The sequence below is a fragment of the Aquarana catesbeiana genome, linkage group LG01, assembly GCF_042186555.1.
Source record: "Aquarana catesbeiana isolate 2022-GZ linkage group LG01, ASM4218655v1, whole genome shotgun sequence".
Lineage (NCBI taxonomy): Eukaryota > Metazoa > Chordata > Amphibia > Anura > Ranidae > Aquarana > Aquarana catesbeiana.
Genome location: NC_133324.1, coordinates 272,969,218 through 272,995,349, shown reverse-complemented (window position 1 = coordinate 272,995,349; position 26,132 = coordinate 272,969,218). Strand labels below are relative to the sequence as shown.

General features: G+C 41.7%; 1 protein-coding gene across 4 annotated transcripts in view; it reads left to right on the top strand.

Moving 5' to 3' along the window:
* Positions 1 to 26,132, top strand: part of TANGO2 (transport and golgi organization 2 homolog) — a 239,535-nt gene that overhangs the window by 107,540 nt on the left and 105,863 nt on the right. For all 4 annotated transcript variants that reach the window (XM_073628712.1, XM_073628722.1, XM_073628730.1 and 1 more), the window contains 3 exons: positions 9,178 to 9,266; positions 9,491 to 9,610; positions 11,271 to 11,385. In XM_073628712.1, the coding sequence (XP_073484813.1) occupies positions 9,178 to 9,266; positions 9,491 to 9,610; positions 11,271 to 11,385 (324 nt within the window). The remainder of the gene's footprint in view (positions 1 to 9,177; positions 9,267 to 9,490; positions 9,611 to 11,270; positions 11,386 to 26,132) is intronic.

Below are 26,132 nucleotides of genomic sequence, written 5' to 3'. Positions count from 1 at the left end.
ACCATTTATCGTTTTCCTTCCACTTCACAATTATGGGCCACTTTGTGTTGGTCTATCACATAAAATACATTTACGATTTTGGTTGCTACATGACAAAATGTGGAATATTTCAAGGGGTATGAATACTTTTTTGAGGCACTGTATGCACGTTTAGGAAATATTCACTGTTTCTGCAGCCAGTGATGTCAACCGTGCATTTGCTTTTGAAGGGACGGAATATTCCATGCCATCCCTTCAGAGCTCTGTGCCATGGCTCTGGCTCCCATACATATGTGCCAGAATTACATCATTGTGGCTCGCCCATTCAAAAGCCCTGAGCCCATTAATCTAGAAGGAAGATCGGGTGAAGATGGAAGACCTGTTAGCAGTGAAAGCGTTCCACTGGAGAGCTTAATTTTAAGGTAAGTCTCTCATAATGTGCTAGTATGCGATGAATACTAGCACATTATATTAACTTGCAGGAGGAATTTTTTTGTTTATTGAAAGATTTTACTACCACTTTCATCTGATGTAAGCAGGTTTTCAGTTCAAGACCTTTTTCACTTTTCTCTGACCAAAAACGTAAATAAAGCTGGGTATTCACTAGTAGAAAGTTTTAGTGAGTACATTTATTACTTATTCTAATTTCTAATTAGTGGGGTCCATTATTTTTTTAAATGGCATTAAATAGAAAAATATTGTAAAACTTTGTGTTTTCATTAGTAGAAAACAGGTGTTGATAGGACAGTTTAAATTGTGTTTTTGTCACTGAGATCCTGCACTAGGAAATCTTTTATTGGCTCTCTGCAGAGGACATTTTACATCCAGTGTGCTTCTGAGTCTTTGGTTCATCCTAAGTGGGAACCTATAAAGCAAGATTGGCCCCCTGTGCCTTACTTGGTTGTGTGAAACAATTATTTTTTTTCCAATTACTTGTATTAAAAATGGAACTCTTGGTCCTCAGCTATTGTTGTCCAGGGAAACTTGGTCGCATTTGGGTCTTGCTGTTCTCTGCTTACTGCATCGGTGCAATCCACTTTGAGTAGAGCAGTTGTCTCATCCATTATGTCACTCATCCTCTTCTAAGACCCTTTGAACATCCTTTTATCTCTGTTCATAGCTGGCACCCTGCTCCTGTCTTACACGAGGTCAGCATTTTGCCTGTGTTCAAACGCTAGAACTGACTCCTTTATCGGTTTACCAGGAGACAGATAAAGTACATCCTGTGTAAGCCTGGCAATCACAAGATTTCCAGCCTGCAGCTTCAAAAGCCAGAAATTAGCAGATGTATCAGAAATCAAAATATATTACTGCGCTGCTAGCATTACTTTATCATCTTGACATATAATGGACTCTCTTATAAATACTATGTGTGTATTTGTACCAAATACCTGATAGCGTTCCTTATTTGTAAGTATTTTGGTTTGCATTTTAGCTTTTGAAAAATGAAATGTTAAAGTAACTGTATCTTATCTGTATTTTTTTTTTTTTTGAAGATAAACTTAGACTTAGGATATTCTTTATTCAACATACTCTACATTTTTTTGTGTTAATGACTTGGCACTGGTAACTTTTTGATAACTTACCGAGGTTTCAACTATTAATACAATTAATGGGGGAATAGTGATGGCAATATAGTCCATCTAGTTGACCATTTCAGATATTGTTCTTTGTCGTAGTATTGATCTTACTCTGGATTCAGGAAATAAACAATTGAAATGCAACATGAAAGCTGGAATAGGCCAAAATGACCTCCCACAACAATAATATATTTTGCGCTTACTCTAAATGAGCAGCTAACACAACAAAAAAGAATGTTTGTTAAATTAACCTGTGAAACAAAGTGTAGCGCTAAAAAGTGAAAAGTGATAAATATAAGATGAAATACATGAGTGAAATAAACACATTAATTAAACGTGTCTTATATTAACGTGAAAAAGTCCATCATTGTAGTCCATATGTGAATAGGACCATTGTGGTCTTTGGCTGTGAAACTAATAAGAATGCCGTCACCACAATAGGCGGAAACAGTCTAAGGTGTCCTGCGCTCCGAGATAGCATAAACAAAAAATAGTATGGTGATGGTTGTTGATCGATCTAATGCAGACAAGGGTTTTCAAAGATCCGACAAAAATGAACACAATCCACCTCAGTGTCCTATATAAGAACGTGTGAAATTCCCACAACCAGTAAAGTTGGAGGCTTACCGGAGGGTTTGAACCCGAAACACCGTGAATTCTCCTTCTTTTATCAAACATTGTATAGCTCTAGGGTGTCTTATGAAATAGAGGAACTCAGAGCTTACCTTGAAAAGGTGGACATCCTGACTCTCACCCCAACATATGCTAACAAATTAGATGCCCCTATCAAAATTGAGGAAATCCAAAAGGCTCTAAAAATGATGCAAACAGCTGAACAACTAGCCCCTAAACTTCAAATTCTATTTGCTAAATCTATGGAGGAGGCACATTTCCCAGACTCCATGCATGAAGCGGTAATAATTGTTATCCCCAAGCCGGGGAAGGACCCGACTCTCTGCTCATCATATCATCCCATATCTCTACTTAATGTAGATACAAAAATCCTCTCCAAAATACTGGCAAACAGACTGAATACGGTCATCACGGCCTTAATACACCCGGACCAGACGGGATTTATGCCTGGGAGGGGTACAGACATAAACATCCGACGCCTACATACGCACATAGCAATCACCCCCTCCGATGGGCAGGGAGTGGTGGCCTCACTCGATGCCGAGAAGGCTTTCGACTCGGTTGAGTGGGGCTACCTCTGGGAGGTCCTTGGCAGATTTGGTTTCTGGCTTGGATCAGACTGCTATACTCCCATCCAACAGCCAGAGTCCACACCAATGGGACTCTTTCTGAGGCGTTCACACTGGGGAGAGGTACGAGGGCGGGGGTTTCCGTTGTCCCCGGCGCTGTTCGCCCTAGCGTTGGAACCCCTCGCTGCCTTTCTGAGAGCGGATGACTCGGTCAAGGGGCTCCGAGTGGGTCCCTTGGTGGAAAAACTTTCACTGTATGCCGACGACTCCCTCCTGTATTTGGCAGATGCCGCTGATTCCCTTAAAGCAGCCCTAGCAATCATTGACAAATTCGGTTACTTTTCTGGTATTAAAATCAATTGGAATAAATCGGTCCTCTTCCCCCTTAATCCAACAATGCCCCTGGTGGACACTGGAACCCCCTTACAGTGGACGCAGGAGTTCAAATATTTGGGGGTGAGAGTGGGGAATGATCTATCTGGCTACCTAGAAAAGAATATATTTCCACTACTTTCTCAACTCCAACAGAAGTGCTCTACCTGGAAGTCTCTCCCTCTGACCCCGGTAGGTAGGGGAAATCTCTTAAAAATTATATACCTACCAACATTTTTATATTATTTTAGGCACACTCCAGTACCAATTCCCAAATCATTCTTTCATCAGTTGGAAAGTATAGTGATCTCCTTTATCTGGGCAGGGAAATCCCAGAGAGTAGCAAAACACATACTCTATCTCCCATTGTCTAGTGGAGGCATTGCCCAACTTTCTGATGTTTTATTGGGCAGCTGTCCTAGTAACGGTGAGGTGGTGGTTTTCGCAACCCCAACTTAACCCAGCAGTCACTCTGGAGGCGGCTATCTTGGGGTCATACGCAGCCTTATCTAATCTGCCATATAGAGGAGAAAAAGCCAGCACTGCAGTTACAGGCCCTATGAGGGCTACAATCCAGGTATGGAAATCCTCCAGAGCTGCCCTCCTGGGGCAATCCTCTATCTCCCCGCACACCCCACTTTGGGCTAATCCCATGCTCCCTCACTTACTATCCCTGATCCGGCGAGTTGGGCCAAGAAGGGAATTGTTAAATTGAAACAGGTTATCCAAAGGGAGGGTATAGTTTTGTTCCGGGAGCTGAAGTCGAACCATGCGTTGCCACAATCCTTCTTGTTTAGGTATAGGCAGTTACATCATGCTCTCAGAGCTCAGTTTCCCTCCCAGGTGACGCTCGAACCAGACCCGATTGAGCGTCTCTTGATCTCGGGAATGCTGGATAAGCCTCTCTCAACCCTATACCTACACCTCACAGTGGCACACGATGTTAAAACTAATAGGTCGATGATCAGGTGGCAAGCTGATATCCCCTCTTTGGGGGAAGAGGAATGGGAGGAGTGCCTAACTGCTTTCATTCCCTCTGATTGCAGCCAGGGACAGGTTTGTTCAGTTAAAATTCTTGCACAGAGCCTATTACATGCCACAACAGCTGGCTAATACTTATCTTGGCCTTAGCCCCAGCTGTAATAGATGTGGCGTGGAGGTGGGCTCCTTCTTCCATGTAGTCTGGTCCTGTACTAAGCTACGCCCGTACTGGACTTCAGTGGCCGATATCCTAGGCACAATATGTGGAATCAAAATACCGCTTGATCCTTTAACTCTGTTACTGAGTCATTTAGATGATATAGAGGGAGACCGCTATGTTAAACTTTGTCTAACCTACTCCCTATTTTACGCTAGGAGGGAGATACTACTTAGGTGGAAGCAAAAAGAGCCCCCTTCTATAGAAGCATGACAGAAATCGATCAATGGTGTGTTACCCTTGTATAGACTTACTTACGAAAGTAGAAACTGCCCACAGAAATATGACAAAGTTTGGCCTAACTGGGTAGATGCATGCGGATGAGTATTGCCGGGGATTGCTGATTTACCATGCTGGCTAACACTTGTAATTTATCTTGCATAGCGAGGTGGGAATGAGCTGGTGCTAGCTGCCCGACCCTTGAGCTACAAAATTTTGCCTATTAAAGCGAAATGAGGCTGATGCTGGCCCCCCTTTCCTATCCCATTCTGCTCCCCACATCCCCCCCCCCCCCCTCCTCTCCTCTGTTCCTGGTCGGGGGGACAGGGACTAGCCATCATCACATAGGATGGGATTTTTAGCCCTTCTTTAATTCTATTTTTCACATGAATGCATCTGACGTTATAACACTCCTATTAGCATCAGAAACTTTAATAAGGACTTTGGATACACCATAACATGTTAGAGGAAAGCATGCAAATTATTGGTTATATACTACTGTAGAATTCTAGCTGTTTATTTATCAACAGATCTTCTGTATGACACCTTCTAAATCTTTTTGTTCAATAAAAAACTTTTCTGTTAAAAAAAAAAGAAAAGAAAGTGACTGGTGCTCAATTCTTCCATTACACTCACTATGCCTAGTAACCCACTCTACAAAGAAGGATGTCGGCTCTCCCTGACTATGGAGGTCACCATCAGGCCCCTAGGGGTCTGGGTGTGTGTGTGTGTATATGTGTGTGTATGTATGTATATGTATATATATATATATATATATATATATATATATATATATATATATATATATATATATATCCGTATTTATCGGCGTATAACACACACCCCAAGTTTAGGTGGGAAGTTTAAGGGAAAAAAAATAAATTTAAATGCCCATTAATGCAGCCTTGTCAGCGTCCATCTGTAGCCTTGTCCATCATTGCAGCCTTGTCAGTGTCCATCTGTAGCCTTGTCCATCACTGCAGCCTTGCCCCTGTGTCATTTGCAGACTGCTGCCGTTTAAAAATGGCGCCGCCGCTCTCATCGGCTTTTGGCCGCTCTCGGCTATTCTCGGCGGCTCACGCGGGACTGCGAGAGTCGGCGAAAGCGGCAGAGGGCCGCCAAGAGGCTCACAATTCGGCGGGGGATCGGCGTATAACACGCACCCACGATTTTCACCTGATTTTAAGGGGAAAAAAGTGTGTGTTATACGCCGATAAATACGGTATATAATTCTCAAAAAGGAAAAAAAACTGCGCTAAAAAATATCTCAATTAAATGTAATATATAAAAAACATAAACAAGCAGCAGCATAAAGTGGGATACACACAAAAAGTAACTTAGAAGAGAGAAGCTGCGCTAAAAAATCTGTCAAGTCGAGGCATATAAAAGTCCATAATAAAATCACTATTTCTTAATGGCACCACAGTGATTACACACAAACGGGAAAGTGCCCAACCACCGTAATAAAGACCTGCTTACCAGACGGCAATCATAAAGGGCAGATGGCTATAACCCAGCCGCAGCCTTTAGCTTGCAGATGTCAATCAAACCAATTCCAGCAGACTGGATGATTGCAAGTCTTTCCCTCTCACTGTCTATGGAGTCCGTATTTGCTTAGGTAAATGCCCCAAAAAGAGAAGACTGACCATAGTGTAATACAGTCTATATTGTTTTATTTAGAAAAAAGGTAATACGCTTACATCTCTATGATGAATAACGCATATGTTTAAAAGCAATGCCGGCCGTCAACAAATGGAGCCCGTCCTCCTAGTGAATCCGTGTGGTGACGTTAGTACGTACCCTCCTCCAGACGTATTTCGTCATACGTGACGTTGTCAATGGGGAACCCTATCTAGTTGTTTTTTGGAGCAGATTTATACATACTGACCTGAGAAACTTTTTTTTTTTTTTTTTTTTTGCTCATTAACATACAGTGATAACCCAAATCTTCATTATTAACCCTATGTTAGAACAGACAGTGTTCAAATCTAGTTTACCACTGATAATGGAATTTGTCAGCATAATACAGACATGGTTAATTATGTTAAAATTTTCTTCAGTCCCCTCCTAAACATTACTAAAGCCGGCCATAGACTGTTCGAATCTCAGCCAGTTCAGTGGGAACCGGACGAGATTCAAACCAAGTATGAGCAGGCTGAATGTACCCAAGTTTATCAATCGATCAGCTTGGGTACAACCAGCCTGCCAGATTTTTCATGTTATTATTGCCATTGGCTCTTATAGCTGCTAGCAATAATCATTGGCTTCCCCTGCCGGGAGAAGACAATAGATCCGCGAGAGGGATTCCCCTGTCAATACTGTCTGGCTGCAGTAAAGAAATTTGCTCCGTCTATAGCCGGCCTAATCAGGGAAAAGCTAAGTAAGATTTTTTTTTTCAATATAAGGGAAAAACATGGTCCCCTTTTTTTAGTGGGGCTTTGCCCATACTGCAATGGCTAATTGCTCATTTTTTTCAAGGGGAGATGAGACTTGCTGATCCTCCACTCCCTGGGCCAGGGAGCACTCCTTGTGATGAACCCAGTACACCCTCTGCAGTTTAAGGGAACTTGAAGTGGGTGTATGAGGAATTTAATCAGCACAGTGCAAAAAAATATAGAAAATATAAAAAGATTTGTTGCTTTCTGCTAAAGATTCGTTTACATTATTCCTGTGTTACACCCTCTGCAGAGTGTAATACCTTGTAAGGTGTTAGTTCGGGTAGGTTAGCCCCTAATGCAAGAGAAATTCATGTATGAGTAGGAGAATACTAAAATGGGTGAAGGAAAACGGCAAAGATTAATCCTATTGTTTATCGGTGCTACACCCTCTGCATATATTCAGTGCAGGTAATGTGATCCTGTGTAAATAGAAATAAAAATAGAAATAAAAATAAATTATTGTGCTGAAAAATATCCAGATACTAAAAATTCCAGAATGTGTTACACCCTCTGTACTCGGTTACTCAAATGATGTTAGCACGCCGGTGTGTGAAGAGAAACAAAATATGTTATTAAAATATCTATGTGCTCAAAGTGTTCTTATGAGACCAAATAGATAATGGTGCTAACTGCTGTGGTTTGAAATATTTGAGGTGTGTTACACCCTCTGGTGAATTTTTAAACAAAAATAATGTGTAATGTATGATATATAACATAAAAAAAAAATGAATAACGCATATGCTAATACAAATAGCTTGAAACAAATACACAGAAGAAAGTGACCGGTGCTCAAAAAGTGTCTAGTGCTTGCTAATAAACTGTATATAAAACCAAAGTGACTTGTGCTTATGAAACGTCGAGTGCTTCAAAGTGAATAATATTTTTTTTTAAAACTTCTTGTTTAGGTGACAGCTGGTGATCCTTATTTGTGCTCTTATTGTGAATGCACTCACCAAAAAGCCTCACCCCCCCAGGGGTACTGCGCGGTCACAGTATCTGCCACTGTGTAGCAATCCTCGATAGCCCTGGACTTCACTTTTGGTGTTGTTAGAGACGTTGTTTATTCATCATATATGGGAGAAAAGGGATGCCCATAGTGTAAATCCGTATTTATAATATATTTGGATAAAAGATATACTCACATTTTGTACAAGTATTAAAAGCTTTTAAACATGGGTGAATGAATGCCGCCAGAATCCTACGAGCGTCTTTGCGTCACTTCCGGTCAAGCGAAAAATAGGATTCTGACGGCATTCATTCACCCATGTTTACACGCTTTTAATTGTACAAAATTTGAGTATATCTCTTATTCTAATAAATATATTATAAATACGGTTTTACCCATACATCTTTCCAGGGAGCACTCCCCCACAATCTGGCAATGGACTGGCAGTGCGAGGGTATGGACCCCCCTCTGATCTTGATGACTTCAGGACCCTAGACCGGTGGAGTGTGGGGGTGCAGACACTGTAGAGATTGCTCTAGCTGCAGAGCGTTTCAAGTGTGATGGCCACTCTGTTAACATTTGATCTAAATGCCAGAGGCTGATCTTTTTTGCCACCCCTCTAATAGACAGTATCACACTTGTGCTGTAATCAGTGTTGGACCAGCAAACCACATCACCTGAACTGGACGTGGGTACAGTACTGTTAAAGTTCCCACCTACAATCAAGCATTAAAGATCTGAGGACTGGGACGTTGCCTGTCGCAAAATGTGGATTAAGATGTGTTTTGGCAAGTGTTTGAATCCTTATTTGAAAAAAACAAAATAGATATAGATATTAATAGAGGGAATCTATTTTTTAATGTGGCCACAGTTCCGCTTTAGCTGTATAGTGAAGTTTAAAATCAGCAGGCACAGTGTTGGTATTAGTCAAAAGTTAGTAGCATGCACGTTTGTGTCACTAGAAAGTCAGCATTGTTGTGGACATCAGATCACATTTACAGGACTAAACGGGTGGAATTTCTGTCCAGGTTTCTGCATTAAGCTCTTATATTTTATCTTATTTCCGCTGCTGTTTTCAGAGTGTTTTGTTACATAGCAGAGGCTTAATTTTACAGAATGCATTTATAGCTGTGGTATGAGAACTTTAGCATGTAATGATTCTATTTCAGGTCAAACTGTAAAGTATCACATTGACTAATGTGTACTGTATGATAACCTGTCCTTTTTCTCTTCTGTGTTACAGACTCATCTTAGCTGCCAACCGAGATGAATTCTATCACAGACCTGCCAAGCTAGCTGATTTCTGGGGAAGCAATAATGAAATCCTTAGTGGTTCGTATGAATATAGCAAAGATTGACCATTTACTTTTCCCTCATTCTTCTGCTCTGCTTGATTTATCATTATATTGATCAGTTACTACTTGACTTGCCTTCATCCCTCCAGGCAATAAACTTTGTGTATGGTTGTTGTTACTGAATGCCTATCATTTCCCGAATAGTGCTATGGTTCTTTCTACAAGCGCCTTTTGTCCACAACTTCTGTTTTGTTTTTGAAGGATTGGACATGGAGACTGGGAAAGAAGGAGGAACTTGGCTGGGGATCACGAAAAGAGGAAAGTTTGCAGCACTTACAAACTATTTGCAACCTAAAATAGATGTGAATGCCAAGGGCAGAGGTATGGCATGTCACTTTTTTTTTTTTTGTAGCACCAGTATAAGCATTACACTATTCTATGGGCACATATACCAAGTTCTAACATTCACATCTGGAGTCAATAGCCACAGAATAATACTGAAGATGTAAGGTTCAGTTTCTGAGACTAATATCCCAAAAAAAGAAAAGGTTAGACTTTTAAGTACAACTACAAGCTTGGTGCCGTTACAACTATAATAAAGCTTCTGCTGTCAGGCTATACTCCCCTGTCCCCAATCCAGCGAGATATCATCGATCAGCTCGCACAGCGGCTTCTTAAAATCATGTTTCAAACATCACTGTATCTGTTAAAAAGAACACAAAAAAAATCACTAAGTAAGTGATACAAGTAGTGATACAAGTGATGTAAGTGCTACAGTAATGATCAACAACTTCCAATACTTAAACATAAAGTAAGTTTAGCTTAAAGCCTATTTAAACTAAAGAACAACAAAAAAATTGTTTTCAAACCTACCAGTCCTTAGATTTGATGGCTGAATTTGTTTTTTGTTATTTTTACCTGGTGATCCTGTCAGTAACATAATTCTTTTTGAAGGGTGACAAGTTTTTCTAACTGTTATGCATCTATAAAAAAGCAGCATTGTCACCCTAATTAAAGTGCGTTTGGTCTTAAGAATACCTCCCTCTTTTGTCATCTTCACAATGTGTGTGTGTGTGTGGGGGGGGGGGGTCTGTAGTTTATAATGGTGGACCGAGCAAGGTTAATAACAATGCTTGAAATATGGCTTGGGAGTACACAAGACAGCACTGGATTTCTGACAGGATCAAGAAGTTAATTTTCTGAGTTATAAAAGGTACTTGTGAAGATGAATTACCCGGAGCTGCCATTGCTGACTTGTTTTTAGAGGTGCAACTGACAGACCTGGAAAAATTATTGATGAGAATGGAGTAACTGGGTAGAGAAGTCACAAATAAGATGATCCTTTCCAGTACCTTCACCGGGTCAGCAATGGCACTTCCCATTATTTCAGGCTCACAGTTCCGCTTTAATGGAAAGAGGTGGTTAGTTGATAGAAGAGTTAGAGGTTGTAAACCTTCCTGGTATGTTTATACCTATAGGTACTGTAAATATTTACTGTGTACTGCATGGATGATGTCATTGGCATGTGCGCTCTGAAGGAACGACCGCTCGTCCCGTTTCTTTAGAAGCGCGTGCCGTGACTGAGGGAGTGACGTCACACGGCTCCGGACAGTCACAGAGGCGGAGTCTGAGGCCCCGGAAGGAAGACAGGCGAAGATGGATGCGGCCCCCAGCAAAGACGACGAGGGCTTAGTTTGCAGGTAAGTGTCACATAATGTGCTAGTATACTTTGCAGGGGAAAAAAAAAAAACTTTACTTCCTCTTTAATTCTTCATATACCCTGTCTAAAATAAAAATAAACTAATATGAATCTTGTATGTCTGAATTACGCTTCTTGAGCTAGGCAACTATATCATTATTTTTGTAGGTCTGAGTGTTTGAGTATCACGCCATGAGGTATATTTGATGAGATGCTAATCCAAATTGACCCATACACTAAATTGTTTCTGTATGATTTCTGTATTGATTGGAGAATCGTTGGTAAAGATGAATATGTCATATTTAATCCTAAATATTCACACTTGTTGTTTTACATTCCTAGGTCATCTGGTGTCTAACTTTTTGAACTCAGATCTGGACAGCTTTTCTTACATTAAGAAGATATCTGAAGAGGGACATCTTTACAATGCTTTTAACCTGGTTGCAGCAGACTTTAAGTAGGTCTAAATATGTGTTTTATCTATATTGTTAGGAACTCATCCTGGCCATACACTTAGTGTGTATTTATGGGACAAATGATAGTGGGAAATAAAATCCTTGGTCTTTCTTTACTTAAGCTAATGTAAAATGTTTCTAAGGAAACGGCGCTGATGTGTCGGTTTCCAAGGTATTTTGGTTGACTTGAAATTTCCTTGGATCCAAATCCCAGAACATACATAGGGCCAAACCTCTGCTCAAGTTGAAAGCTGGCTTTTGTCGAGCTAGCACAGCTACACTGATCAAAATTTGATGCCTGCTGAACTGGACAAATTTTGAGTTGACGCTAAAATTTCCTTCTGTTAATTAATGCCTAATTGCAAATCTCTTACTGCCCAAAAAAGTTCTGGCAATTGATGGTTAAATGACAGTGTTTAATCTCAAGGTCACATGTACAACCTGTGTTCTAGTATCAAGAGCCCTCACAGAAACAAATATTTATTTTAAAACTAACACAGGTGCTTAAAGGCATCACAAAGTGCTTTAATTTCAGCACTAGTATTACCTTAGAAACCCTTTAGGCCAGATCAGATTTATTTAAAAAAAATCCTACTTTAGAGCAGACACCACAAAATACCTCTCTCGTTCGTTCTCTCGTTCGTTCTCTCGTGCTCTCTCTCTCTCGTGCTCTCTCTCGTGTTCTCTCTCGTGTTCTCTCTCTCTCTCGTGTTCTCTCTCTCTCTCGTGTTCTCTCTCTCTCTCTCTCTCTCTCTCTCTCTCGTGTTCTCTCTCTCTCTCTCTCTCTCTCGTGTTCTCTCTCTCTCTCTCTCTCTCTTTCGTGTTCTCTCTCTCTCTCTCTCTCTCTCTCTTTCGTGTTCTCTCTCTCTCTCTCTCTCTCGTGTTCTCTCTCTCTCGTGTTCTCTCTCTCTCTCTCGTGTTCTCTCTCTCTCTCTCGTGTTCTCTCTCTCTCTCTCGTGTTCTCTCTCTCTCTCTCGTGTTCTCTCTCTCTCGTGTTCTCTCTCTCGTGTTCGTGTTCTCTCTCTCGTGTTCGTGTTCTCTCTCTCGTGTTCGTGTTCTCTCTCTCGTGTTCGTGTTCTCTCTCTCGTGTTCGTGTTCTCTCTCTCTCTCTCGTGTTCTTTCTCTCTCTCTCTCTCGTGTTCTTTCTCTCTCTCTCCCTCGTGTTCTTTCTCTCTCTCTCCCTCGTGTTCTCTCTCTCTCTCTCGTGTTCTCTCTCTCTCTCGTGTTCTCTCTCTCTCTCGTGTTCTCTCTCTCTCTCGTGTTCTCTCTCGTGTTCTCTTTCTCTCTCTCTCTCTCTCTCTCTCTCTCTCTCTCTCTCTCTCGTTCTAGCAAGTCTGGACATGTGTGTCTTCTCACATGCTTTGCTTACAGCGGTTCTTCATTCATTTGTTTAAAAATTTTAAATTTTACAGAAACTGTAGCTGCTGACTTTGACACTTACCTGTCCCGGGACACAGCTCTGTCCTCACCCAAACTGGTTTCTTCACCAGTTTTTCTGTATCCTATCCTGTACTGTTCACTGACCAACTTGGTGCACCCAGCTAGAAGCCACTTGCTGCACTGACTCCCACATAGAGCCCTCCTGACTCCTGGGCCAGACTTCCTGTCTGCTGGGGTGGAGCTCAGAACCTTGATCAGGTTGTTACTAAAAGCCCAGCACATATCTGATCAGTTAGTATGCTGGCTGTTCTCAAAATCAGGACCCAGGACTAGGGATTTCATCCCACCTGGATCTCTAAGAAATCCCTGGGCTCCAGGTCCCAAAATTGACTTTTCTAAGAAATTAGGAAACTGAAAAGCCAGTTTCCTCCCAAATACACAAATCCCCTGGAGCCCCTCAGCCTGCCAGGTTGAGAATCCTGCATCATTACCCTGGTGGGGTACCACACTCTCACATAAACAAGTTTTTTTTTTTTTTAACACACTAATAAAATTACCGCTTCTGTATCTACAGTAAATCTATGTATAAAAAAAGAGATATTTAGATATTTTTTTTAAACATCTGTGCATAGGAACATATGTGATTTTCAAGAACCTAGACACAGAAATAGCAGATACATTAAAGATACATTTTTCCGTTCAGACTGTGACCTGAATAAGATATATTTTTATTGGCTCCAATCTGTCTCTCACTTGGCTTTCTGCTCACAATATGAAAACCCAATGAGTGACCTGTCTGTCCTATGAGTGTAGGAGTTGGCTAGCAAGAGACGCAGGCCAGAAAATAGAAACAATTAGCTTTCTCATGCAAATAACCCAGGGATGGTTCTGGCAGTTGACATTCTCCCCAGTGACTTTAATGTGCGTCTGATATGGTCAGGCATTTATATTCTCTGCATGCGCATTACTGTGCCACTTAAATATACACTTCATTCAGGCGTAAACAATTTTGCATCTAAACTGACTTGGCAGACACAACCTACTTGATGATCAGCTCAGATTTTTAGCATGTCATTCCGCTAGTATAGCTGTTTGCTCCATTGTTCCTCAGATTGAAATGGGTATATGACAATAGGTAAAAGGGAAGAGGTTTCAGCTGGAAGCTTCTGCCCCTGTTAGGCCAGTATAGCCTGGAGTATTATATGAATATGGACTCTCTTAACTGTGTGAATATCACTATAGTATACATAACAATTTTCTAAACCCCAATGTCCTAGATGGTTATATAATGGCCTAACACTTGCTACATGCTCATTCCTTGTGCATAATAAGCCATTTGAAAGCTGTGCCTGATGACACTTGCTGGTTGATAATAGCACTCCCAGACACACTAGCCATCCCTAGAGAGGAGACTGAAACTAGTGGTTGTTAGGTGAGTATGACTTTCCTTCTTTCTCTTTTTTTTATTTCTTGCAGTTTTAGTGTTAGGACAGTCAGGGGGCGGGGGGTGCTTAAAGCAAAAATGAGGGAAAGCATGGCTAGGTCAGGCATGTCCGAAGTCCGGCTGCATTCATGGCAATGGGGGTGCTGCATTCATGGCAACGGGGGGTGTTGCATTCATGTCAGTAGGGTTTGCTGCATTCATGGCAATGGGGAGGCTGCAGGTGGGCACTTACTAGGCTGCATTGATGGGCACTGACCCTTATTTTGCTTCAGTTTTTTTTATTTAAGATTTTTTTCCTGAAACTTTCCTCTTAAAGTGAAGGTGCGTGTTATAAGCCGATAAATACAGTATCCTATTCTATCCCTCCATTTCCCACCCCCTGTCTGGCCTTTCCATTTTAGATCATCTTTAGTTATACTTGATTGTCATAATATCATAAACACTAGTGTATGCATAATGCTAAATCCAGACTTATCTGGGATGGTTATCTTGATCAAAGTGTTTAGTCATCTTCAGATCACACAAACATACTGTATAATTATAGAAATACAGGTGATTTTTTTTGTTTGCCCCTTTTTGAGATGGCCCAAAATTGGATTTTTACCCTGCTGCCTAGTGCTCGTTATGTGTGTCAGGATCTGCCTGGTTGTGTCTGTGTGTAGGCATTGAAATACGTTTGAGCAGCTAGTAAAAAGTTGACTACTTTCAGAGCCCATTATCATGAGAAACTTTTTATTCATCCGTTATAAAAAGACCCTTTATTGCCTCTTCTTTATAGGTTTCTACTATTCTTTTTTTAATCTTGAAGACGTGGCCTCCCAGCAAATTACATGTGACATAGCTGTCACATATATGGTCTAAAATTATATCAAGTATGGATGAGAGTAGAGTAAGGGGACATTTTTTAAAGATACCTGAATGCTGCCTCCGTGAAATCATTTTATATATATATATATATATATATATATATATATATATTATGATTTCAGTGAAGCAGCATTCAGGTAACTTTAATAATGTCCCCTTATGCCCCGTACACACAAACGGAAATTCCGCCAGCAAAAGTCAGATGTAAGCTTTGGGTCGGAAATTTCCGACCGTGTGTATGCTCCATACCAGCCAGCAAAAGATTGAGAGCAGGTTCTCTATTTTTCGGTCGGAAAAAGTTCCGATCGGAAATTCCGATTGTACCAATTCTGACGCGCAAAATTCCTACACATGCTCGGAAACAATTCGACGCATGCTCGGAAGCTTCGAACTTCATTTTCTCGGCTCGTCGTAGTGCTGTATGTCAACACGTTCTTGACGGTCGAAAGTTCAGAGAACTTTTGTGTGACTGTGTGTATGCAAGCCAAGCTTTAGCGGAATTCCGTCCAAGATTTTTCTGACGGAAATTCCGTTTGTGCGTACGGAGATTATATAGCTATATAGATAGATATAGAGAGAGAGAGATAATGTATGTTCCCTTGTAGATGCTATAATGAAATTACAAAAAAGTATGTTAAGGTGCTGTTAGGAGCTCTCTAGAGCAGTGGTTGTGGGGCTCCCTGACATTACCAAAGGGCCACACATAAATGTTCAATATATGTACTGCTTGTAAGGACTCTTAGAAACTGCAGATCTAATAGAAGAAATGACAGTCATAGAGTATGGACATGTTAGTTTTCACTGGGGATACGCTGCAGAAGACTGTATGAAGATGGGAACATGTTATGAGGCCAGTAGAGATCAATCACATTACCCTGATCGTCATTCCTACTATAAACTGCTGAGTTCTGAGGGCCCTACATCATATACGAAAGGGCTGCATGTGGCCCTCGAGCCGCAGGTTGTGCACCAGGGCTCTAGAGTCATCAGTTCTTTATTATGTTAGAATTTTCATTCGGTCTCCACAGCTTCATGTGAAGCTATCATTGGAAATCCGTTATTTCTTGCTATTAGTGATAGTTCCATCATGTGGCCTAAAAGCTCCTTAGAAATTGTAAGCAGCTTTACATGGTCTATGGCTACCAGAAATATTGTGGATGTGGATCATTAGATACTGCAGATAACGTGTTTATTATTATTATTATTATTATTATTATTTTAGAAAGGCAATTTATTTTCAGTGAGAGAAGAGGATCAGCAGGAAGAAAGGCTTGCTTATGAGATGAGCCCCAGTATGGCTGCCTCCAAGCACATACATAAATAAAAACTCTACATAAAAACAAAAGTGTTACTACTGTTCTATATGTTGACAAGAATAATTACATTTTGATAAGTATATTTGAAACACTTGAAATACTCCTAGGCCCTCCTATAAAATATCCATAGACGTGCTAGAAAGATTATGCACTGAACAGTATTATATATACTATACGGACTGCACTATATCATTGCTCCCAACTGTCCCTGACTTTGAGGGACTGTCCTTGATTTGGAGCAATGTCCCTCTTTCTTCCACATTTGTCCCTCATTTTGATCTGATCTATATAGTTGTATATAAAATGCACTTTTTATTTTTCAAAAAGTGTTTCCCAGTGCTAAGCCTTTCATCCAAATTTAAGGGGCGTGGCAGTGGGCGTGTCCTATGCCTACATATGTTTTTTAGTAGGTGTCCCTCATTCCCATCTCAAACTGTTGGGAGGTATGCTATGTACTCAGAACTGTATTATATATATTTATACTCAGAACTGTATTATGTATAAATATGCACCAAAGGCATCAGCAATGTGTTGGATTTATCAGTTTTTCTTTGGAGTGGGAATGAATAAAATGGGCTATCTTGGTCTTTGCCTGATATCCCTTCAGGCGATGAGCCAGAGCCCTCCCCGCTTTATTGGAGGTGGAGTAAGCTGCAGCTTTCAATTTATGCTGCATTTTTTCAAAGGAGTTTAAGAGGAGGGTTCTGAGCTCTTGCCTAAGGGATAGAAGCTTGGCCAAAGTCAACATTGGTTGACTGCGCATGTTTAAAGACTGAGGTATGGGTGTCAGTCAGCCAGGAGGTCTGTGCAGGGGTGCTCATGGGCAGATTTTTTTACCCTAAATCTATGGGTTCCTTTTTATTTTTTAAAGATCTAGCAAGAGTTAACAGGAGGTATAATGGCATCAAGAAACCAGTGTATAGAAGCAAGCTTTCTTAGACGCTTGAATTTGAAGTAATTGGCAGTCTCTATGTGGAGTCACGTATAGTGTGCATGCCTGTCTCTGAGTTCAGTTTTGCTCAATAAACTGATTTCACTGTTCAGTGCTGGGGGGAGGTGTGAGAACAATCAACTTTATTGCCAGATATTTTATTTTTTAATGTCATTATTTGACCTTTATTACAGTTAATTAAAGAGAATTACCAGCAGCAGAAATTCTTCATGTCTGAGCAGAAGCAGGCACTGCTTATGATATGTTAGCATAGTTAGATTGTCCAGCAGATAACTTGGTTTTAGTATGTGATAGATTGTTATGATCTTTAGCTGGGTGACCATTAATACTCAGGCGGCACATTGCTGAAAGTTGCTCATGGAGTAATACTGCTCACATACTTTATGTGGTGTGAAGGTGCCTGTGTGGGGGCGTGAAGCAGAGGACAGATTAATATGTGGATTCTGTATAGCCCTTAGGGAGGGGGTAGCTTTGGAAATGAAGTCCTAATACTGCAGTACTGCTTTTTCATACAAGATCATAGCTGCACATAATTCTATTTTGGATATGATCAGGTTGCCTTCTCAGTAAACGCTGGCTTTTGGTACCACCAATAGTGCAGTTCACATCAGTACTTGATTTATGTAATTAGGCAACCTGTCCACCAAAACAGGACGTGGAAGCTATCAGAGACCTTCACAAGGAGCTTGATGATAAAGCAATTAGTAACTTTCCCAAATATATGGCGCATGCTAATGTTTCTAAAATTTGTCAGCACCAGATAACGAAGATAATGTTGTGATCCTGGCAAGAGCTATATTAACACTAAAAGCTGTCTCGCTGGTAATTATCCCTATGGTTGTAAATCAATAATTGCTAGAAGCACACAGTTGCACACAGTTACTTTATCTTCTGCAAAGATGTTGACTTATTGACCTTAAAGGCTAAGCTCACCTTTGGAACATGTTACATGTTCCACCTCTATTTAGGGGGGAACATGTAACATGTACCAGCTCCTACCTACTCCCCTCCTCCCCCCTCCCTGTAACAGCGGGTGGGGGATCTTCTCCCCACACCTGCTGTCAAAATTTAAAAATAGTGCCGCCATGCGGGTCTCCACCCAGATCATGCATTTCTGTGAATAAATGCTTACAAGTACCTTCAGCCATTGGGCCGATGTCTTGTAGTTCCCGCTGGTGAGCGCTCTCATAGTCCATTGATTCTTCCTGCCATTCAGTCACTGCCTGCCCATAATGTAGATACTCAGCTTACTGAGTGTCTACAGGATCCAGGCATTGCATCCACAATCCGCTGAACGTGGTGCAATTCTTTACAGACCTGTATTGAAAAAAATAAATGCACATTTTTTTTAGCTGCAAAAAGATGTGCATTTATTATTTTTGTTGTAAAAGTTTATCTTCTCCTTTAACCACTTTCTGGCCGTAGGCCGTCATATGACCTGCCCAGTTTGCAGTGGGTATACCTGGATGATGCCTGCAGCTTCAGGCATCATCCCAGTATCAGAATTTTCAGCAAATTGTGCCATATTAAAGATTAAATATATATTCCCAGTAAGTCAAAAGTGATTAGAGTGGCTGAACAGCTTCTCCATCACTTCTGCGGGCGGTGGAAGGGGGTGTCCCCTCCCACTGCCACCTTTCCTGGGCTTTCCCTCTCTGTGACCCCGCAAACCAGGAGTGATGAGTATTTTGTCACATCCAGTTCTGCCTCTATTTACCTGGTCTTTAGCAGCCAGGAAAGCAGCCGATAAGACAAATCTGTGTCTGGTTGTATTGGAGGCTGGAGGCGAGATTTTATTTTTTTCTCTTCCTCTCAGGTCTTTCAGATTAAGGATGAAATAAGGTAGTAACTACGGTTCCAATGCATTTGGATTGTCTTTCTGCGAAGGGTGTGTGTGTGTGTGTGTGTGTGTGTGTGTGTGTGTGTGTATATATATATATATATATATGGATGTGGATCTGTCTGGTTTGGCCCACAGCGTCCATGTTGCTCTTTGACAATACACACTCCCCTAGATAGTATACACCCATAAGCCCCTGGTGGGATAGGGTTGTTTTGGTGCTGGACACCTCTAGGGTTTTTTTTTTTTTTTTCCTTTTTTTCCGGTGCTGCTGTGAAGAAAGAAATGTTTAAAATTGTCACTATCAATATTAGGGGCTTGAGAGTCCCTGAGAAATGGACCCAAGTTCTCAGGGAATGTGGGCGGATGCGGGCGGACATTGTGTTTCTTTAAGAAACGCACTTTACCTCTACTAGATGCCTTTCACTAAAAATGCAAGATACCCTATGTCTTATCATAGTTGCTCGGATAATCCTAAAACACATTGTTATGGCCAGAACCCTGCCGTGGAAATTGGAGGACCAGCTATCTGACCCTCAGGGAAGATATCTTTTTAGACCATAACACTTGCCAACGTATATTTTCCTAATATATCCCAGCTTACTTTTCTTGAGACCTGTATGGAGGATCTTACACAATTTGCCGTGGGGAAGATCATGATGGGTGGAGACTTTAATATGGCATTGAATAGACTCTTCCCGTGGTTCTGCACATCTTTCATACTCCTATTTAAGGAGAATTAAACAATGTCTGCAGGAAGCTCAGCTTGTAGACATATGGCGTCTCACAATACTTACCACTCCCCTGTACACCAATCTTATTCTAGGATCGATTATTTTCTTTATCGTACATCACGGGACACAGAGGCTCATAGTAATTACTAAGTGGGTTATATCTCACCTTCAGGTGCTGGACACTGGTGTAATCAATTAGACTGGAAGTTTCCTCCCTATATAACCCCTCCTATACAGGGAGTACCTCAGTTTTTTTCGCCAGTGTCTAAAGTGTAAATCCGCCAGTTAGGTCGCACTTGTGCCGTAGGGTTGAGTCTAGTTTTGTCGGCGTACAAGGACAGCTCCTTGGGCTGATGCATCATATTCCTTTTGATCCTCCTAACGGTGGGATAGATGTTCTCCGTTGCGATAGCCTCCGCAAGAGTTTGTTGGCAGCTTTCTTTTGTATAGTGCCATACTTAATTATTCTTAAGGATAGGGTGATGTTAAATCCTCACCCAGCCTTTTTCCTTTTTCCTAAAAGGATCTAGCTGTCATTTGAATCAACACATTTCTTACCTTCCTTTTTATCAGAACCTTTTTATGCGGAAGGAAAGTTATTAATTCCTCTCAATATAGTGAGAGCGGTTAAAGGTATATCTGAATGTTTCAAGATACGGGAATCTGACGTTGCGCTGCCGGAGGACTCTAAGAATGGACAGGCAGCATTCAAATCAGCTATTAAAATGGTGGCACTCTCTCGTTGTAGTGAGAGCAGTCAAGGCCTATCTGAAGCGACTGCTCAGATACTGAAAACTGTTTGTGGCGCTAAGGTTTCTCCTTAGAGTGCAATTTACCAGGGCAGTAAGCGCTTCATGGGCGGTGCGTTACCAAGCCTTTATGACTCAGATTTACAAGGCCGCTACTTGATCGTCTATACATACATTCACTAATTTCTATCAGGTGAATGTAAGACGCAAGAGGATGCCGCTTTTGGCGCAGTGTACTGCAGGCAGCAGTATAGGTCCTCATGTCTGATGGCGGTCTGCGTTTATTTGTGTCTCCATCCCCTCAGTAGGCATCGCTTTAGGACATCCCACTTAGTAATTACTATGAGCCTCTGTGTCCTGTGATGTACGATAAAGAAAATAGGATTTTTATAACAGCTTACCTGTAAAATCCTTTTCTTGGAGTACATCACGGGACACAGAGCTCCTGCCCCTCTTGTGGGACACTTATTGCTTTGCTACAAAAACTGAGGTACTCCATGTAGGGGAGCGGTTATATAGGGAGGAAATTTCCTGTCTAATTGATTACACCAGTGTCCAGCATCTGAAGGTGTGATATAACCCACTTAGTAATTACTTTGAGCCTCTGTGTCCCGTGATGCACTCCAAGAAAAGGATTTTACAGGTAAGCTGTTATAAAAATCCTGTTTTTCAATTTTGGAAGCTCATAAATGCTATATCAAGGGATCTCTGATCAAACTTGGGTCTAGGCGCAAAAAGGAACACCTTGAAAAATTGAACTCATTAATAACACGTATACATCGTATCGAAACTCAACATAAGAAATCACAAGTAAAGCAATCAATGGTAGAACTGGCAAATTTACAGGAACAAGTCAACTCTCTCATATCTAGAGTCAAAACGAAGATGCTATACAGTAGGCGCCTATATTATGAATTTGGAAATAAAGCAGGTAGACTTCTCTCATGCTCTATACAGGCCCCGTCCAAACAGACCCTTATTCAGGTTTTTGTGCATACAGAGAATCAAAAAGCTACTAAATCTGTAGATAAAGCAAACTGCTTTAAAAATGATTACTCGACTTTATAAAACCTGCCGGACCAAATGTCTCATCTGGCACCTACCCAAAGAGAAGAACTTAGAAGTAAATATATTGCAGACTCCTCCCTTCCAAAATGTACAAGCAATGAAAAAATAGCACTTAATAAACCTATATCAGAGGAAGAATTTATCAAGGCTTTAAAGTGCTTGCCGGTGGGTAAGGCCCTGGGGCCAGATGGGTTCACTTTATTTTATTATAAAACCATGTAGTCAAACTTTAGCCCCTAAATTTTTATTAGCATTCAATTCTACAGGGCAGCTCTATTCCGAAGAACACCTCACAAGCGCATATTACCGTACTTTTGAAACCCGGCTTCTTCCCTATTTGGAAATAATTATCCATGTGGACCAGTCAGGTTTTGTACCTGGCAGACAGGCGAGGCATAATACTACCAGAGCCCTTAATGTTATACATCTACCAAACTTCTTGCAATGTTTCTCTCCACAGATGCAGAGAAAGCATTTGATAGGGTGAGTTGGAGATTTATGAAGAATACATAGGAATTGGGACAAATGCAATGAAATGGATAGAAGCCCTATATGATTACCCAATAGCAGCGGTCAAAGCTAACTGGGTGTTAGCTGCCAATTTTCCATTGGCAAACGGTATGCGCCAGGGTTGCCTATTATCACCGCTTTTTTTTATACTAACATTGGAACCTCTGTTGAGACGTATTAGACGTATTAAATGTAACGAAGATATATCAGGTGTACAGGTTGGGAAGACACCCCATAAAGTAGCTGCATTTGCAGACAACCTACTGTTTATTACCAACCCAGAAATATCCTTACCTAACTTGATCAGAGAATTTGTTACTCACAAATATCAAACTATAAAATTAATGTAGCAAAATCTGAGGCAATAAGTCTAACAATCCCAGAAGCTAGAATTCCCGTTTTAGAACTCAATTTCCCATTTAAATGGGCAACAGAAAGACTTAAGTATCTGGGAATATACCTTATGCTCTATAACAAACACGTTCCAATATAATTTCCCCCAATTGCTTGCTAATATTAGGAATGCCCTTAGGCAATGGCAAAACTTGACACATATGTGGTTTGGGAAAAATTGTATTCTAAAAATGAATGTACTGCCCCAGTTACTGTATCTTTTCCAAACTCTTCCGGTGACAGTCTCAATCTATTTTTTAAGACAAATTAGGAGAGAGTTCATACAATTTCTATGGGCTGATTGCCCACCTAGGATTAAGGCAGATATACTTATCATGCCAAAAACAAGTGGGGGTATAGGATTTCCAAACCCAATTAGATACTACCAGGCAGTACATCTATCCAGAATTCTGGATTGGTGTAATCTCATGAGAGTAAAGAACTGGATACCTATCGAACAATCTATCACGCCCATCCCCCTCAAGGCCATCCCGTGGTTGAGCAAAAATTGTCCAAACCAAGTAAAGGAACACCCTATTGTAGGCACTACATATAAAATTGCCCTTTCGCTCTAACCGAGAATAATAAATTATCTACAGATGACAAATATGACACCAGTGATTGGGAACCCAGATTTTTTACCAGGGATATCGGATCCTAAACTTCAATTTATTAAAATTAATAAGTTTCGAATATAAGACTTTAGGGACCCGGGAGGATGGAAATCTATAACTGATATCCAATTAATGCTTACACCAGCCCTTCCACTATGGCAGGCGATCCAAATAAGGCATTCATTTAGGTCACTATCATTCGACCCAATGATAGCAGACATGCCCACTACTTTTGAGCAACTATGTATAAACTATCTGGACAAACTGGTAGGCGGTGTCTCTCCAGTGCATATGCAGAATTGACTGCACCTTCAGAAAATTACACCCCACCTTATATTGCCCCATGGGAAAGAGACTTAAACACAACAGTCTCCATTGAACAGAGAGATTTTAGGTTCTGTTTTTTGTACATAAATCATCCATATCCTCTAAAATACAAGAATCAGGATATAAGTTGATGACTAGGTGGTATAGATCACCAGAGAACTGCATCATATGTTTCCGAATGCAGACCCTACCTGCTGGCGTTGTGGAAAATATAGGGGAACGCTCTTCCATATATTCTGGACATGCCATGAAATACGCCCCTACTGGCAAAATATATGTATTATAATTAAGGATATTACTAGCCTAACACTTGACCAAAATCCAGCAGCCTGTCTACTACATCTTAGTTCTCTCTCAAAAAGTAAATATCAACAATCCATGTTGAGGCATCTTTTGAACGCGGCTAGGGCTTCTGTGCCAACACATTGGAAATCCCTAACCCCTCCTACTATAGGTCAATGGATCAGAGCGGTAAATTAAATCATGAGAATGGAGGAACTTACGACATTGTTAAATGAGCAAGAAGCCTGCTTCCGTAAAACATGGTCACAATGGACCAACTTTTTTTTGTCAAAATATCAGGTGCTGGGGGCGTGGCTTAATGATGGCAGAATAAAGACGTCTCTGTAAAAGCTCTGCACGGACCGGAGCCGGGAACCTCTCGTCAGACTGCTCAGACAAGCCGCTCTCATATAACAGTGCTCCACAAATACCCGCAGGCTACCGGGGAACCGAGGGTACCCAACATCTCGCACTATTTCCTCTGGCACCATGCCACATCTGCTTCCCCATCTCCCGCGGCCGCTGCTAAAATGGCGCCGCCACGAGTGAACGCGGAAGGCACCGCCCCTTCTAATAGCAAGAAGGCTCCACAAGCAGAGGCTTCCACTATAGGGGACTTTGCTGTACCTGCTGACCGCCCGCTCTCCCCTATCCTGTCTCCAGCTTTCCCGCGATCAGACTTACAGCTTGATCCTGGGCTCTCTGGGGATGGATGGACATGCAGAGGGAGCCCTGCGGGAGATGGTGGCTGCTCTCCCCAGCAAAAACGACCTCCAGGCTATGGCTGCATCTATTATTGGTGCTCTTTCAAGTGAGCTGCATGTTTATACCATTGAGGAACGGGTGATAGACTTAGAATCTTCTTCCTCCACGGACACCTGCCTCACTACCCTGGAGGCTGAGCAGCAGGTCTTTCTTTGCCATCTTATTGATGTCCACCTGCGGCTGGATGATGGGGAAAATTGCAACAGATGAAACAATCTGTGCCTTCGCGGTATCCCAGAAGCAACCATAGGTCCAGACCTACGTGTCACGGTAGTGGCTATTCTAAACCAGATCCTGGGCAAACCACCTTCAGCGGAGCTAGAGCTGGACAGAGTTCATCGGGTACTGGGCCCCAGGGCACCTCCTTCCTCTCAATGGACCGCTGATCCCCCAGCTTTACCCCGAGACGTCCTTTGCCAGATGAATTTCTACACCGTTAAAGAGGAGATTATACGCCAGGCTTAGTCAAAGGGTCCTGCTGACTTTGGTGCGTCTAGTCGGATTTACCCTGATGTATCTAGGCAAACCTGAGTCATGCGGGGGTTCATGCATCCCCTCCTTGAAGTGATCCGAGAAGCAGAGACGACCTATCGGTGGGGCCATCCCTTCCATCTTATCGTGCGGAGGCAGGGGACTGAATTCTACCTCCGCTCCCCTGACCAGCTTCCAAATTTAAGTTTCCTGGATAAACCAGCTGTCTGCATACCCAAATGGTACGATTACCTGCTCAGTCAGGAGGCCTCTGGCCCACCTATCCCAAGACTGCAACGGATTCGACGACCTAGATCCCGTGCCTCTAGTCATGAGGCCCCTAGACCCAGGCTGAACACATCTGAGGCCTAACTGACTTGTTCTACCTGTGGACTGCTAACGCATGAACTGCAGCTGTGGAATTTCTTTGAGGGGAACTTTAGCTGATGTCACTCCTGGGCCCCCGCTACCTGCACCTCACTCCCTCTAACATGTGCCTGCAGTTCAAGCAACCTTTATCTCCCTGGGCCCCTGGGGGTTTGTATTCCTGTTCAGATTGTTGGTCGAGTTATCTTCTCCATTGGTGACTTTATGTAGGGGCCAGATATTCCATAGTTACATAGTTAGTCAGGTTGAAAAAAGACACAAGTCCATCCAGTTCAACCTTAAAAACAATAAATAAAATAAAAAATATCGTACAATCCAATATACCCAATTGTATACCCTCAGTTGATCCAGAGGAAGGCAAAAAACCTAAGCAGAGCATGCTCCAATTTGCTACAGCAGGGGAAAAAAATTTCTTACTGATCCCCCAAGAGGCAATTGGATTTTCCCTGGATCAACTTTACCTATAAATGTTAGTACCCAGTTATATTATGTACATTTAGGAAAGTATCCAGGCCTTTCTTAAAGCAATCTACTGAGCTGGCCAGAACCACCTCTGTCGGGAGTCTATTCCACATTTTCACAGCTCTTACTGTGAAGAAACCTTTGCGTATTTGGAGATGAAATCTCTTTTCCTCTAGACGTAAAGAGTG